The following is a 15,955-nucleotide window of genomic DNA, read 5'->3' as shown; positions in this document are numbered from 1 at the left end:
GCATTTTTGTATATCGGTATTTTATTAGGATAGGTTAAGGCTGCTTGAAAACTTGTCTCTGAGTGCTTGTGTTTGGATTATTTGTGTCCATCTGTACGTGTGATGACTGCCAGCTCCGAATACACTGCTCGTATGTATATAGAGACTGCTCCTTCTACGTGTCGCCCGATCCTCCGTGATTTTCTATGACTGTAAATGTAGCAGGGGCACATTACCTGGGAGTTTTAAAGTTGCCAAGTAATGAAATGGAAAAGTGAAGACCCTTTTACTTTAGACCTATGAAGTGTGTGCTAAAATGCATGTAGAAGATGAAGTGAGAAGGCCGTTAACGTTCCTATGGAAACTAGTTTTCATTTCCTGGCTTCTGTGCATTTTGATACGTAACCTTAAATTTCCATTGTTGTAACACAGAGTGCAGAATGTAACTTCAGGTTTTCTTCTTTAATAAGGCAGAAAAAAATAGAGGCGGGGAAATATTTTTCAATATCTTCATCCGGGGGAGGGCTAAGTTATCTTGCTCGTGCCTGTGGGGAACGTTTTCCCCTTCTGTTTGGGGAAATAGGCAACAGTCTGAGGTGGTGTCTTCAGAAAAAGAGCCGTGGGAGATTGTTGTCTTAAAGGTACAGAATTCCTTGTCTTGATGAAGTGGCGAAGATGGGTTGATTTAGCTCAGTAAAAGCATTTAAAGGAATAAATAAGCAGGTCTGGGCTGAGTATATGCTAATCTTTCTCTGTGTCCCAAGACTAGCTTCTGGCTGGGGCTGGGATATGGATTTTTGCCCAACTCTTAAGATATTGAGCCGTATCCAGGGAGAACAAAGTGATTTATGTATTTCTTGAAACTTCAACTTTCCCTCACTTTTTTTTTTCCCCAACCCTAAAGTCCTTAAATTTTTCTTGATCAGACACTTCTAAGCTATTGAACAGAGTGGGAGCAAGAACCTCAGTTTGTAAGACTTTTCCTTTTGGCTCACAAACTATGCAAACAGATGGAAGGGTTTTTCCTCTGACTTCAAATAGAAAGTCCTCCCTTGACCACAAACAAGTATGGAAACGTGGCTGCTTGTTGCTTTACAGCTGAAGAGTGAAGCATGCAGAAGGCATTAGGTGAAAGTGAACCCTCTAATAAATCCATTGTTCCTGTTTTGGTATGAATTCCCAAGAACTTTAAATTATGAAAGATCATATTAAAAAGCCTTCAGGAGATTTTTTTTTTTTTTCCATTTACAGCAGTTATGCAAGAACTCTCTTACTCTACTGATGCAGATGTTCTGGAAATACCTTTATCTGGAAGAAAATAGATAAACTTAGAGCTGATACAATGGTGTTAACGTGCTACGTGTAATGGTACTCAGCTGCTGAACAGTAAATCTGTCTTGGGTATTGAAAAATCCCGAGTCAACCAATGTACAGAGGTACGAAAACATTCTGTAAGTGTTAGTCGATTGAGAAATAAAGGTAAGTATTTTTCATTGCCTTTCAGATGAGTTACATGCTGGAGAAACAGAGGGTTTTGTTTTCTTTAAATTGCTGATGAGGTTTAGTCTGTGCATTGTTCTGTTAAATCTTCACCAAGAAATACTGAGTACTGGAATTGCAATCGAACCAAAGCCACGTCACTCAAAATTTATTTGGCTTTACTTGGGCCTTTCAAAAACACTAAAATGAAGAAAAGCTTCTAAGAGCGATAATGCGTTGCATACGTAGATGTTAACAAACAGAAATGTTTCTTACACTGGAAATTTCTAATAATGAACAACAGAAGACGGACTTGTGGGACTGAGGGCAAACAGGAAAACTGTTAGCAGAGCTGTTCCCAGGCATCCCAGAATTGCCTGTGTGTTGTTCAAAGATCGTGTGAATGAAAATGATCACCCATTTCTGCAAGCAAAGGAACTGCTCTCCTAGCAGAGACTCTTTGTAGGTGTGTAACGACAGCTAACAGATGTCTGTCACTGTGGTTTATGCAGACCTGTGTTATTTTGATTCTAAACTCTAGAACTCAAGGACTTGGGCTGCTCAGCTGTTGCTCTGTACACAGGCAGGTTTCATGTTTGGACTGGGCTCATATTCAGTTCAGGTGTTTGGATTGGATTGGTTTTTTTGTGTGTCTTCTTTCCCCCTCCCTAGGAAGATGATTAAAGAGAGCGTTTGCGTTCAGAGAGCTCTCTGGACGAGAGGACGTTCGGCGTGGCAAACTCTGGGATGTTTTGCCAGCAGCGCTATGGTTAACGACTGCATCTGAACCATCCTCACGCTAATTCATGCCTCCTGCACTCAGCGAGGCTGTTCCCAGTTCTGGCAGCAGCGGTTTTTCAAGCCTGGCTGCACATCAGCTCACATCTCTCCATCAGATCACATCCACGCTTTGGGAGATCTCTGACCTTGTCCAGGCTACAAGGCGACACCTTTTTGGTGGCCAGGTTAGCCGGGAGCGTGCCACAGCGCGTTTCTGTCCGTGCTATCACTGAACACTGAAACTATATAATTTCCAGCTGTAGAAAAAAAGCTTGGGTAGGCTGAAGATGTGGCTTTCTTTTTTTCCTTCCCTTTTTGGAATGAAAGCTTAGCTTTTGGAACAGCTCTGCAACCACAAAGGAAAAGCATACGGCTGCTGGCTGGGTGGTGTCCTGGCCCGGTTGCGCTGTTGTAGCTGGATGTCTGTGAGCTTCCAGCCCAGCTGTTCCAACCCTGACACACACCCTGCCTATATTCCCAGCTCCAGAGCCAGCATCTTCAAAAACTTCCATGAGTTTTTCTGAAGCAGCCGATGGCTGCAATGGAATAGGTCTCCTCGGCTCAGTTTTGGTGGTGAGCCGCGTGTGAGTGCACACATTTTATCGCAGATTTCGCTTGTGACGGGCTGGCAGGCAGCTCTGATCCCTCTTTCTTCTGTGATCGTTTTTGTTTTGAAGTACTCGCCTGCTAAAAGGCACTTTCAGCACGGAGCAAGATCTCCAGTGGTAAATTAATAATTTCATTCCTTCCTCTGTGTTTGGCACAGTTTGCAAATCAAGATTCTTCTTGTGTGCTGCTTACCGAGCTCAGCTTCAGTGCTGGCACCGTGGGCAACACTGAGGTAGGGAGGGCAAGGAAAAGAACTTAAAAAAATCTATTTAAAGAGGACAGAGGGAAAAATGGATATCCTGAACTTAGGGGCCTTTCAGTCTAGTTCTGGTGCTTTCACAGAATCGCAGAACGTTAGGGATTGGAAGGGACCTTGAACGATCATCTAGTCCAGTCCCACAATCTCCTGCATGCCTTAAAGTGGGGAGCTACTCTGAGGTTGCCCTACGTGATGCAATCATAAAACCCACTCAAACCGTGGATCCTAAAGCTTTTTTTGCTTACTGAAGCGTAACATGGTCTTGTAACGTCACTGCTTCTTGGTAACGTACTTGCCGCTTCGTTAGCTGTTCGCCTTCCTAGGTATCTGTCATCTTGGCGCTTGATTTAAATACACATTCTAGGCTTTTTCAGTGTTTTTCGCTGCCTGGTCTGGGGGTAGCGGGTTACAAACTCCTGCACTCCCCCTGCGTGGTGCAAAGCAGCCATTTGGTGCAGCACAAAGCGCCCCAGCTGCGGAGGGGAGGCTGGAGCAGGGAGCGGGGTGCTTTCCCTTGCCCTCCCGCTCCCCAAAAAGCTGGGGCAGGTTCCCTGGCCGGGAAGGGAGCAGCCAAGGGTGGCTGCGGGCCGGGCTCCTGCGGGAGGGGAGCTGCGGTGCTGCACTGCGGTGCTGAGCCGGGGGATGGCAATGTTGGCCTGGCTTTCTAAGCGAGGAGCGGCCGGTGGCGTTTGCGTGTCCCTCGGGCGGGTGTCTTCGGAGTGATTCAGCCGAAGAGGAGGAGTTGGGATTGGTCCGGGTCGGGACCAGCTGAGGATGGGGATGAAAAAAGTGGGTGCTGGAATCGGGGCAGGAGTTTCTGCATCATTCGGGAAAATGCAGCGGAGCTGGAAATACCGTGACAAAGACAAATGCTGCCGGTTGCCCAGCGAGATTTTTTCCACCATGAGTCTGTTACCTTGAATGTATGAAGTATGCTCATTTTCCAGTGTCTGGGTAGGTTTGAAAGTATTGGTTTAAGTACTGGAACGTTAATAATTAGAGTTTCTGGGGCACTGGCAAACTAGTTCACTTCTTTAACTCTTCTTTTAAAATACGGTGAAGATGGTAGTAAATGTAGAAGGCACATCCTGTGAGTGGGGTCGTTACTGTGGATATATCACAGATCAAAACCGGTGGGAAAAAGTGGTTGCAATGCAAAATCATCTGTCTTTCCTACATAGGGTAGTGCCCCTCTTCTGTTACCCTGCTCCTTTGTTCCAAAAGGATGACATTTACTCTGCAAGCATACAAAACAGTTCACTGCTTCAAGTACGTGGCTTTTTTTTGCATTTAAAAAAGAGGATTACTGTTTTGTTACTCTGAATGTGAATCTAAACTGCTGGGGTCTGACAAGGGTGCTCGCCCTGGCTGGTCCGTGTGCTAATCTCGAGTGGGATGGGAGCCCGGAGGTGGGGCACGCACCGCGAGCATCCTCTTCAGGCTTCTGAGAGTCCTCGAGAAATTTCCTCAAGCAATCCCACAAACTGCATGCGGAATAGAAAACGTGCTGCATAAAAGTATGCCTGTTTATGCTTGTACGCAGTTACATTAGAAAAATACCTTGCGTTTTAGTTTATAGTAGCAAGAATATATAGCGTCAAGTATTTATTAAAAATAAATGTTCTATTAACAGAGGAAGGCACTTAAATGTGTTTGTGGAGTGCGAGCTTTCTGGGTCAAAAATTTAAAACTTACTCTAGGCCACCAAGGGTAAGGGCAGGGTTTTACTTGTGTTGGAGGAACTAACCTGTGTTGTTCAAAATTTCCCTGAATTTGCTTTTTTTTGTTGTTTTTAACCCTATGGTGGCAACAGCGGCTGCCCTATGCAAGAACAGGGGAGGGGGCAGGAGCAGTGAAACGGGCATTTGCGCATCTGCCACTTTTGAACTCGATTTTGGCATAAAAATAATGAAAAAAAAAATTATGAGATCAGGTGAGGCACCGTAGCTGTGCCTGGGGAGGCCCGCGTGGCTGGGTGCTGCCTGGAAGGACGTTGCGGTGTCCAGAGCTGCTCCGTGCCACGAGGAACTGCGGCTCTTTCGATGGGTTTGTGCTGTGACCATGTTTCATTGCAGCATCCTCCAGGTCCCTGGGCGAAGCGATTACCGAGCCCTGGCAGTGCCGAAGCCCAGCACGGGATGCTAGTGGGGCATCTCTCGCCGGCAGCACGCCCGAGATGAAGTTGGTTACAGCTTCTCTGAGCCTCAGACGTCAGGGCAGTGGTGTTTGTTCAGGCAGAGGCTGAAGCCTGTGCGTGGGAGGTATTTGTGTACCTGCCGTGAAGGACGGAGGGCAGCCAGCCTCCCTGATGCGAGCCGAAGCTTGGGTTCACCTGCTGCCTGATCTCCGTCCTGCTGGGCATCTCAGCCCTGTAGCTGGCAGCGTGGTACGGGATCTTGCTTTGCTCGCAGTCCTGCCATGGTGAGAAGTCTGAGCGTGCCTCCCCTCACAGGGCTTAAAGGCTGGTTAAAACACTGCCCAAGCGCCCCTTCCCCTTCCCAAGCGCTCTCCCCTGCGAGCTGCGGGGCCGGAATTGCGCCGGGAGGCGCGGGGAGGTGGGAAAACGCCAAAATAAACCCCAGGGCAGCAGAGAACTGAAGCCCTGCAACGCCACGTGAGCCGGGCTTGGTGTCACGCCGCTGCGGGAGGTGCAGCAGCGTCCTCGTGCTGGAGAGCTGCAGAGGACAAAGCCGGGTCCCCAGCGCTGCCCTGCCTGCTCCGAACGCCGCCGTGTGTCCCCTCGGCATCGCTCCCCTCGGTTCTGCGAGCTCCTGCGCTTCATCGGTTCCATGTGTGTTGAAGTCGCATGGCGCTTTCAGTTCTGATGACTAACTTCTTTTCCTCCATGGGAAGGAGCCAGCTGACAGCTCCTCAGCCCCAACCCTTCTTTTTTTATGGCCTTTTAACCACACTAGCTCTGCCTTTTCCTGTAATTCGCAGGCCACAGTGTCTTTCCCTTGAATCAGGAGATTTTTCCTGCTGATTTGGAGCACGCCGAGAGTAATCCTGTTCCTGCTCACCGACTTGCCACATCTCCTCCTTTTGGAAAGGAGGAAAGGCCTCCTTAGTTTAGTTTCAACATCTGTTGGTTTCCTGAGTTTTAGGACCTGATATTCGGGCTTATTTGGGGAGAGAGGAGGAGCAAGGTTTGGCAAGGCCCCTCACCAAAAAAGCTTTTGAAAGTAAAGGAGCCAGAGTGGCACAGGCTGAGGGCAACCCCAGGGGAAAGGGATCAGGGAAACAATAGAAATAAGAGTAAAACACTAAATCCTGAGAGGTAGAAGGGAATTACAGTAGTGGGGACAGGGTGGGGATTTCCCCCTGTGGAAGGGATGGAAAGCACTGCACAGCACAAAGGGATTTTGAGTCATAACTGGTTTGGGATCATTTTAATGGGGATGAACTGAGGTGGATGCTGGGTCCCACTCCCCGTTCCCCAGAAGAAGTTTCCAGATGAACAACTTTGTGCTGGCTTTGTCGGAGCAAAAGCAAAGCTCCCTGCGAGCCCCAGCCCGCGGGGCTCTGCCTGCTCTGCTCTCTGTGCCGGTGGCAGTGGTGGCGAGGTGGCAGTGGTGGCAGCGCAGCCCTGCTCCGTGCGGCACAAGGATGCTTGGCGAGCCTTTGAGGAGCCCTTTTGGGGGATCTTCACCACTCTTTTATCTCCCTGGCAGCAACACAGAACTGTTGGGAAACTGCAAACGTTCGCTGCACCCAAGCTACTGCTGCATTTTTAACCCTTTCCCCACGTTCTGCGGCTCTGGAAGGCAAACCATCTCAGCCTCGGAAACCCCTCCCGCCTTCTGGCTGGTGTTCGCCAAGCAGTGCCTCTCCTCTCCTCTCCTCTCCTCTCCTCTCCTCTCCTCTCCTCTCCTCTCCTCTCCTCTCCTCTCCTCTCCTCTCCTCTCCTCTCCTCTCCTCTCCTCTCCTCTCCTCTCCTCTCCTCTCCTCTCCTCTCCTCTCCTCCCCCTGGTTTTTCCCTACCTCCTGTCTCTTCCTGTTTGGGCTTTTTTCACTTTCCCTGCCTTCTGCCTTTTAGTTCTCGTCTTTTTCTTCCTCTTCCTATAAACGAACATCTCACGCGATCCTGCTGGGTTCTGCCTGTTGGCAGCCGAAAGGAGACCTGCTCTTTTGTTTATTTGCTTGCATTTCTTCTCCACTTCCATTTATGTTTTATTTCTGTTTAATGCCATCAATTGTCATGGCACTCGGGTAATTCATTGCTCCTGACATCGCAAGAGTTCATCGGTTCTGACCTCAGTATCAGGCTTGCAACATCACAGCTCCAATAAAACCATGCAGAAGCGTTTTTTTTTTCAAGACACATCAGCATTTATTAAACGATTGGATTGTAATGTTACCTGCCACTTCCCAGAAATGCGACACGCCATAGGAGGATTGTAAAAATCCACCATAAATGCCCAGGTTTGCGTCACTGAAGGTTGGCACAGTGGTCTCTTTCACAACGGTCCTTGCTCAATAACAGACTTTCTGAGCTTGTTGTGGATGACACCACGACATAAATAAATTGTAAAAGATGCAAAGGGAAAGACTGGCAAGGGGAGATGCAGAACTGCATAGGAAGGGGAAGAAACCACGCTGATAAGTGGACGGTCAGTGGGCTGCACCAGCTGCGTTTGTTCTGTAAAGACTGCAGGCTTTTTGCTTGAAAATGTCAAGGGTTTGGGGCTGCACTATTTGAAGCCGAAGCACTCGGCAGATGAAACGCATGTGGAGAGTTAGTGCAGACAGATTAAAGAGAAGTACTTCACCCTGTCTTCCCTCTGCTGAGCAGTCCTTACGGCCTTAGGATGGAAACAGACTGACCTATTTCTGCTAGCTTTAATTAGCAAGGTGGGAAAAGAGAACTGCCCGGGCCTTCTCTTCCCTGGGCACCTGAGCAGGCAAACGACATGGCACGGAGACACGGCATGGAGCGAAGCTGGGGCTGGAGCGTTTGGCCCCACACGCAGCCAGGGGACGAGCCAGGGCTCGGGCACCAAGGGCCTGGCTGTGGGACGGGGCCGTGTGGCTGTGTCCCGGGGGTGTTTTGTGGTGTGGGGATAACTGGAGCCTATCTGTGCTTGATCCTTGATGGTGTAGAAGGGGGAACGGAGCGTTTCTTTCCCGGGGCTGTGCTGGCTGTCCTGCCCGGGTGCCAGTCCCCAGCACCCCCTGTGCCACCTCAGCCCCCCCCCCCGGGTTCCCATCCCTCACTTTTACCTCACAGCTCCCACCCCACACCCAAAAAAAAACCCAAATCCTCACAGCCCATCCCCTGCTGCACCCGGGGGCTCCGCACCCCCCCGGGGCTCCTCACCCCCGGGGGGGCTCCGCACCCCCCCGGGGCTCCTCACCCCAATTCCTCCCCCGTCCCCTCAGCGGGGAGCTCGGTGCGGGCGGCCCCCTCCCGGCCGGGCGGAGCCAGCGGCCCCGGTCAGCTCGGCGAGGCGCGGGCCGCACACGGCGCCTGTGCCGAGGGGCAGGGCCGGGGAAGGGGAGGCGGGCGCCCCCTTCCCTCCGCTTCCCGTCCCTTCCCCTTCCCCCCATGGCGGCGCTGGGCGACTCGGCGCGGCTGGCGGCGGCGGCGGCGGTGGCCGAGGAGGAGGAGGAGGAGGCGGCGGCGGCGGGGCTGTGAGGGAGCCGCCCCGGGGCCTGAGCCTCGGCGCCGGGCTGCTTGGGGCCGGGCAGGGCCGGGCTGGGCATGGCGGGCCGCGGCCGCCGCGCCTGGCTCAGCGTCCTCCTGGGGCTGGTGCTGGGCTTCGTGCTCGCCTCGCGGCTCGTCCTGCCCCGAGCCTCCGAGCTGGCGGCGGCGGCGCGGCCCCGCCGAGCCCGCCCGGTGGGCTGCCGCCCGCCGCCCCCCGCCGCCGCTGCTGCTGCCGCTGCTGCAGCCGCCGCCGCCGCCCAGCCGCGCCGCCCCGGCCCGCAGGCACGGAGCTTCCTCTTCGTGGGGGTCATGACGGCGCAGAAGTACCTGAGGAGCCGCGCCGTGGCCGCCCACCGGTGAGAGGGGCCGAGGGGGGGAGGCTCCGTGATGGGGCCAGAGCCGACGGGGATGCGGCTGAGCCCCGCGGGGTGAGGGATGAGGGGGTGCCCCGGGGGGGGGGGGGGGGGTCGTGGTGGGGCTGAGGGGGGTTGAGGTGCTGAGGGGGGTTGAGGTGCCCCTCAGCACCCTGAGGACAGATGGACGGACGGATGGATGGATGGATGGACGGATGGATGGATGGACAAATGGACAGACGGTCCTGTCGCTGAGGGGTGGCTCCGTGCTCGGCCCCGGGGGACCGTGGTGGTGGTCGCCGAGGGGTTTGGGGGCGGCGAAGCGCTCGCCTCGGTGTGCCTGACACGGGCACGGCGCTGCCGTCCTCCCTTCCGAAGAGAGTAATTGTGGTAACGTGTAAAAGGCCGTCCTCCCTTCCGAAAAGAGTAATTGTGACTCCCCTGCCAAAGACAGCAATCCTCCCCTTCTAAGACTAGCTGTAATAATGTATAAACGGCTTAAAAATAAAAGCTTGGGGACCGCCGGAGAGGGGGATGAATAAAAAAACCCACCCCAACCCTGCGCCGAGCCGAGGAGATGGAGCCCCAGCAAACGCGCCTGGGAACAAAGGGTGAAGCCGGCCTCCGCTCGCTGCCTCCGCCGGGGGCTGCACCAGGTAGAGCCGGCACAGGAACCCGCTCCTGGTCACCGTGCTGGGATTAGGGGACACCTTTGTGCTCTGCACGGCGTGCCGTGGACCCCGGTGATGGGGATGGCGGCGTGTAGACGGGGCTTCAGCCCTCAGCCTCGGAGCCTGGCGTGCCGGAGACGTGGCCCTGCCGAAATACGCCCCTCGCTCCGGGAGTCTGAAAGAGTTAAGAGCTGGAAATGTCAGCCCGGCTCCGAGCAGGCCACAGGGGCTCCGGGGCGGGTCTTTGCCTCATAAAACATCCCCTCAGTGCCTGTGCTGAAGGAAAGCCTTCTCCATCGCCTCTCTGCCCTGCTGGGAAACGCGTGGCCCCGTTGGCCGGGCAGGGCGGGATGGACATGGACGGGCCGTCTCCTCCTGCTGCCCCCCCCGGCTTTGGGAAGGGGCAGCTCTTCATATCAGCACCAAACGCAGTCAAATTGCTTAATTTGGGCAATCTGCAGCGTATTGTGCACCAAAGACGGTTGTAATGGAGACTTAATGCCTTCTTTCGGTAGTAGACCTGTAATTAAGTTACAGAGGGTGTGTGACTGATCCTTTGAAATGGGTGAAAGAATGTGTTTCTTCAGGGTTCTGTATTTTTCTTCACCGTGTGGGGTGAAGCACTTCGGATTGCAAATCCCACGAGCCCTGCAGTTCCCATTTACATAAGGGAAGGCTGGAGTCATGTTGGGACATCACGTAGCAGGTTTTGTGGCAGAGCAATCGGTCTAGCAGCCACCAAATTTTGTGTCAGGAATCCCCGAAAGGACGGTTTATCACGACGTTGTCCAGAGGTGGGTGTTAGTCCTGGATGTTTTCCCGTGCTGGTGTGGGAAGGATTCTCGCACCTGGATTTGCCCGTGCTTGCTGAACAGTCCCGTGCTTGAGGAGAGCTCAGAACCAGATCTGCAACGTCTGTGCACGAATAAAACAGTTAAAGATGCAACTTGGCGAGTCGGGCTCCTTCAGGCCCGGGAAGGAGGGCTGAGCATCACTTTTTATTGTGCTTCTCTTTTGGTTTAACCTCTAGAGGGGCTGTCAGCTCTCGGAAGGGCCGAATAATGAGAGCTGGTAACGTTGCGGTAGGGCTGAACGCCTTTTTTCCCCCGCTACTGGTAAAAGAAACGAGCTAATGTCCTGGTGACAGGAAGACGTCTTTGGGGGAAGGTGGGGAGGGGGAAGAGGAAGACGAACCTGAAATCTTAAATGGCTTTTGATTGCCATGAAGTGCTCCGGCAGACAATCGCTGGGATTACCACACTGACAAAGCATCCTGGGGAGTTGAATCGCTGGCACAGCGAGCGAAACGGGAAGCTGCTCGCAAGGCTTTCCCGGGGTGGCAGCGTGTGCAGAGCCTTGATACCGCTGAAAGGAATTAGGGATTCAGGGGCTGAATACCTCCGCGCTGCCGCGGCTCAAAGGCCATTGACGGGCAGAGCTAAAAGGGGCCGGAGCGGAAAGCATTCGCTGATCCTCGCTGCTGTGAATCCACATAGGGTCTAACAAGAGGGGAAGCAATCCACTTCCTGAACATCAATCACGAGCAAAATGACCACTGCAAGGCAAAGCGGGCCTGCTGGATTTCCAGGAGCCGCCGGCCCTTTGAAACAGTCGTGCTTTTGTAGTCTGCGAGGCAGAGAAATAAGCTTCAGATCTCCAGGTTGTTTTTTTTTTGCAGGGCGGATTCGTAGCTTCGGCGGTGATTGCATCTGACAGCCAGGTTAGAGGAGCTTCCCTTCGAGAAGGCCGGCGAAATGCGGCTGCAGAAACTGCGGTGTCACATCAAAGGGCGCGAAATAGCCAGGAAAAGAGCAGTGCAGGAAGGAGTTAAAGTACGGCTGGGGTTCAGGGAAAGTGCAGCACTATGTGCTAATGGCTTTGCAGTTGAGGGGAGTTGTCCTGAAAGAGCTACAGGAAGGAGAGGCAATAAGGACTAAGCAGCCTCCCGCAAGATTTAAGCCTGCTGTCTCAAGAACAGAAATACCGAGCAGTTAACCCTTTTTTCTTTCCTTTTTTTTTTTTGTTTTTTTTTGTTTTGCATAGCAACTAGATTTCCAGGGAAACCCGAAAGGAGAGCGGTGGTGCGAATGCCGCCGACGGCTGGGTGTCAGAGGTTGGCATCCGACACCGCGCCTGCCTTGCCCGTGGCGGTGTGACTGCCCGGTGTCCCTGCAGGAACAGAGCCATGGTATTTCCCGGTTCGGGACGGTCCCCACGGCACCATGAAGTGCCACAAACCCCCTCTCTCGAGCTCGAGGCAGAAGCTGCCCCTCGGGTGGCTCCGTTTTGGATGCACTGCCCCAGGGGAGGCAGGCTGCGCCGGAGTCTCAATACCCGAGTGCTTGGAGGAGGCGAGGTGAGAGGCAGCCAGGAGGATTTGGGGTCTCACGGCGTGGGTATTATCTGTCTAAGCCCGCTCTAGCTGCTGCTGGCCTATAATGCAAACCACATTTTCATGCTTCCTTTCAGTTCAGAACCTAGGGCTAGCTGTTGGGTGGTGGCTGTGGGGTTTTCTGGTCACTAGCGAGGTGGGAAGATGGATTGCGGAGTGTGCGTTCACACCTCCTGGGAGAATTCACGTGCACTGACTTTGAACATCGTGACGGAGCTATATGTGTTTTGCTCAGCATATCAGCTGAATAGCAAAGGCTATTTATCAGCTGAGGAGAATTCTGTGTGTCCTGCTCCTGTGTCATCTGGCACAAAGATGACGTACCTGCGCTTTCCTAGCAGGAAACAGGATTTTTTCCTAACATTTCTGAGAATGTTCATGGGACAGAAGGACACAAATCAAGTAGGATCGACTGGTGCATGGGGGATGTGGAGAAATTAAGTTGCCTGCAGGGGATGGATCCCTTTTTGTCCCTTCTTCCACGAGGAAAATCCGTGCGTACCCAGGGACAGAAACCTGGCATCTCATTAATTCAAAGGACTTTAAGGAACTGTGGAAGCTGCGTAGGTTCTCTGTTAAATCCCCCTGTAGCAAATCTGGGTGGAAAGATGGGACTTGGGCTTTTGAAGAACAATTGTGCAAAGCTACCACTAATTAAACATGCAGTTTGCTTGAAATGTGTGTCTGAGAAGCAAGTCCTGTAGGTCCCTTATCGTGCTGAGTTCTTCACAAATAATGATTTTCTTCAGGTTAATTACACAAGATGACCATTTCTGCAAACTTAAAATGATTTCTCTGGTCTCTTCTAAGGGAGGTTCCCAAACTGCGCGGACAAAAGCAAAACACGTTTTTCTGTAATTGTCTCTAATTTGGGTCTCTGCAAAGGGGGCACTGTCTGCGTAAGGTAGCAGGCTGTTTCTGCCAAGTCTGCAGAGCTGAGGATAAAGCAAGGTAATTCAAATAAATAATAGACACTATGGAAATTGAAGATACAACTTTCCAGATCCGTGCTGCTCCAAGCTGTGCTTTTATAGCTTACTTTTAAATGAAGAAATTACTTATGACAGCACTCAGAAGCTATAGTAGTGGTCACCTTTTCTAATAGATGTGTATATATTTTTTAGATCTGTCTTTGTGCACGCAGTGTGCTGTAGTGCACAGCTGCCTGTAAGAGCTCTGTCAAAGTCTTTGCATCCAGTTTGCTGGTGATTTGCTCAGACGAAGGTGCACACGGGATATCCCAGCTGTTATCCAGCCACTTAAGGGACGATAAAATTGACTTGTTAGCCGACGACATTGGAACAGTCCCAACATCCTCTGCTAAGAGGTTTCTTCTACGGAAGCGTTGCCTAATTTTTATGTGTACATGTTTGTTTAAATTGCATTTTAATTTCTCTTGTCGGTGCTGGCTTCTGGTTTGTTGGAGTTGTGTGCCCAGTGCACCGAGAGAAACCAGGTCGCACATGTCCCGCGTGTTTCCAGCGCTGCTCCTAGGCAGGTAACAGAGAGCCTTGCTGTCCTGATTCATGCACATCCTCCTGTTTAACCGAGCCGATTCAGATTACACCAAGGAGATAAGCTTGGGAGCTGCCTGGTTTTTAAATGACCGGCGCAGTGCACGTATCGGTTGTGTTCAGAACCTGATATTTCTCTCTGGACCGGGTCGAGCACGGCAGGACCTGAAGCTGGCCGAGGCCACCAGCGGTGACTGCAGTGGAGGCGATCACTGCAGGAGTCTGGTGGCAGAGACACCGGGGCTGCAGTTCCTTTAAACAACCGAGGGTGACCCAGGAATCCACGGGAGGGGAGGGAGGGTGCCAGGTTTCTCTAAAAATATTTTATTTTTTTCTAATTACTGTCATCAAACGTGGAACTCATCTGCAGATGCATTCTGCAAATCTTCCCTTGGAGAAGCCTTGGCCAGAAGAGCAGTATCAGCCGGTGGGAGCGAGTGCCGAAGCAGGAAGGTGGTGCTTTGAGAGCAGGGCTCTGTCAAGGAGCCCAGCAGGTCAGGTTGCTGCCCATAACCTGAGATCGGAGACGGGGAACTGAGCTAAAGATGGGAGGGCTGGCAAGAAATTCGGCCGGTAACACGTGGATCTGCAGCATCGCTTGTGGCCGAGCCAGGTCTGCCTCTTTGCAGTGTCAGAGAAAAAAAAGCAGCTTTGATCCGAATTCAACCCAGCATTTACCAGTCCTCGATCCTGCTGGTGGCTGGGGCCAGAAGGATGTGCTTACAGCGACCGTACAGTCTGTGGTTCTGCTTCTTTCCCTAGGTGCAGTAACGTTTCCTGAACAAATTGTTCTTTTTGTATTCTTTCCCTAAAAAGGGGACGCACGAAGCAGCGAGCTGTGGCTTGGGCACGAGGAGCAGCCCGTGGCGGCTCCCATTGTCTGAGCCTCGGAGGAGCAGCGCTCACGCTGCCACAGACGCTCGGGCAGTTTGTTGGTGGGGGAGCACATTTCATCTGTCCGGGTCCCAACATACGCTGGGGACGTCAATTCCCAGCGAGTCATCTTGAGCAGGGAATTGTGCTGCCGCAGGAAACGAACGGGGGCTTCGTCGGGCCGAGGCAGCGCTGGTCTTGGGGTTATTTCTGCGCTGGGCTCCTGTTTTAGCATGAAACTGAACTGTGGACCGGGTCCAAGAAAAGATTGGGCCAAACTGGCCCTGAGCCAAGGGGCTTAAGGCAGCGGGAGGGCTGGAAATCAAATCTGCCAGGGTTTACGGACGTACATGCGTTTTGTTCCCCCTCCGTTGAATGGGGGCTCTGTCCCGACAATGCTCCAGCGGGTCCCCAGGGGAGGGGAGCTGGGGAGAGAGCTGGGAGGAAATTTAAACCGGGAACCAACACAAGGGGGGGAGGCAAATAAATACATAAATAAAAGCGAAGACCACTCCTGGAGAGGCCAGAAAAGACATAAAACTTGGGCTGGCAGAAGCCATCCCACGTTGTCTGTGGCTCCCAGCCCTTACAAAGGCAGATCTTTCAGGGTATCGGGGGCATTAAAAATGAGAGATTGAAGTTGGAACGCATCGAGAACCTGCTTTTTGGGGAAGAAGCCTGTACATTTAGATCACGCACTGCTATGGGAAGAACGATTTTCCACGCAGCCTTTTCGTTTGAACCCCGGTATTTGTATGCAAGGGGGGGGCTGTCAAAATAAACAGTAAAACTTAGTCTTGTTTTAAAAGGGGCAGTTTTCAGTGCTTTGCCAGAACGTAGCCATAAGCAGGAGCACCACGCGTTAATTACATCACCGATGATTAAAGGCCTCATCACCTCTGTTGGGAAGTCAGCAGGAATGTTTCCATTGACTTCACCGTGTGCTCTTGTGGGACGTCGGGATCTAAACTTCCAGCAGAACACTACTCCTATGAGTAAGAAATCCAGAAGACAAAGCTTTTAAAGTAATTGTATGATATTTGTTACACAAAGCTGGAGCAGTGTGTAACTGTTAAGGTGTCAGAGTCGATGTTCAGTCCCGATTAAATGCTTCTGCATTTCCCAGGCAAACCGAAGGTTTAATTTTTCTGAAATATTTTTAGATTTCCAAGTCGGTGCGGGAGCTAATTCTGTCGATTTTTGAATTGCACATGGTTTGCGCTGCCCAAAATCTGCTCAGCTTTTGGCAAGGAAGCCGTGCTGGGAGGCATCTGGTGAAAGTGACAGTGATGCATGGGAGGTGCCGTGTCCTTCACCTCGAGGGTGCTTCCACGTTGGGCTCCGAATGCAGATGAGACTCTGAGCAAAGTCACCAAACGTAACGAGAAAATATTCTCCTATC

At 52.1% G+C, this 15,955-nt stretch overlaps 1 protein-coding gene across 1 annotated transcript in view; it reads left to right on the top strand.

Moving 5' to 3' along the window:
* Positions 1 to 8,792: 8,792 nt before the first annotated feature.
* Positions 8,793 to 15,955, top strand: part of CHSY1 (chondroitin sulfate synthase 1) — a 66,653-nt gene continuing 59,490 nt past the window's right edge. The window contains exon 1 of the mRNA XM_035554633.1: positions 8,793 to 9,106. Coding sequence (XP_035410526.1) covers positions 8,808 to 9,106 — 299 coding nt within the window. The 5' untranslated portion in view covers positions 8,793 to 8,807. The remainder of the gene's footprint in view (positions 9,107 to 15,955) is intronic.

Source organism: Cygnus atratus, chromosome 11 (genome assembly GCF_013377495.2).
Source record: "Cygnus atratus isolate AKBS03 ecotype Queensland, Australia chromosome 11, CAtr_DNAZoo_HiC_assembly, whole genome shotgun sequence".
NCBI classification, from domain to species: Eukaryota; Metazoa; Chordata; class Aves; order Anseriformes; family Anatidae; genus Cygnus; species Cygnus atratus.
Note: the sequence above shows the minus strand (reverse complement) of the source record. Positions and strands in the feature narration are given on the sequence as shown.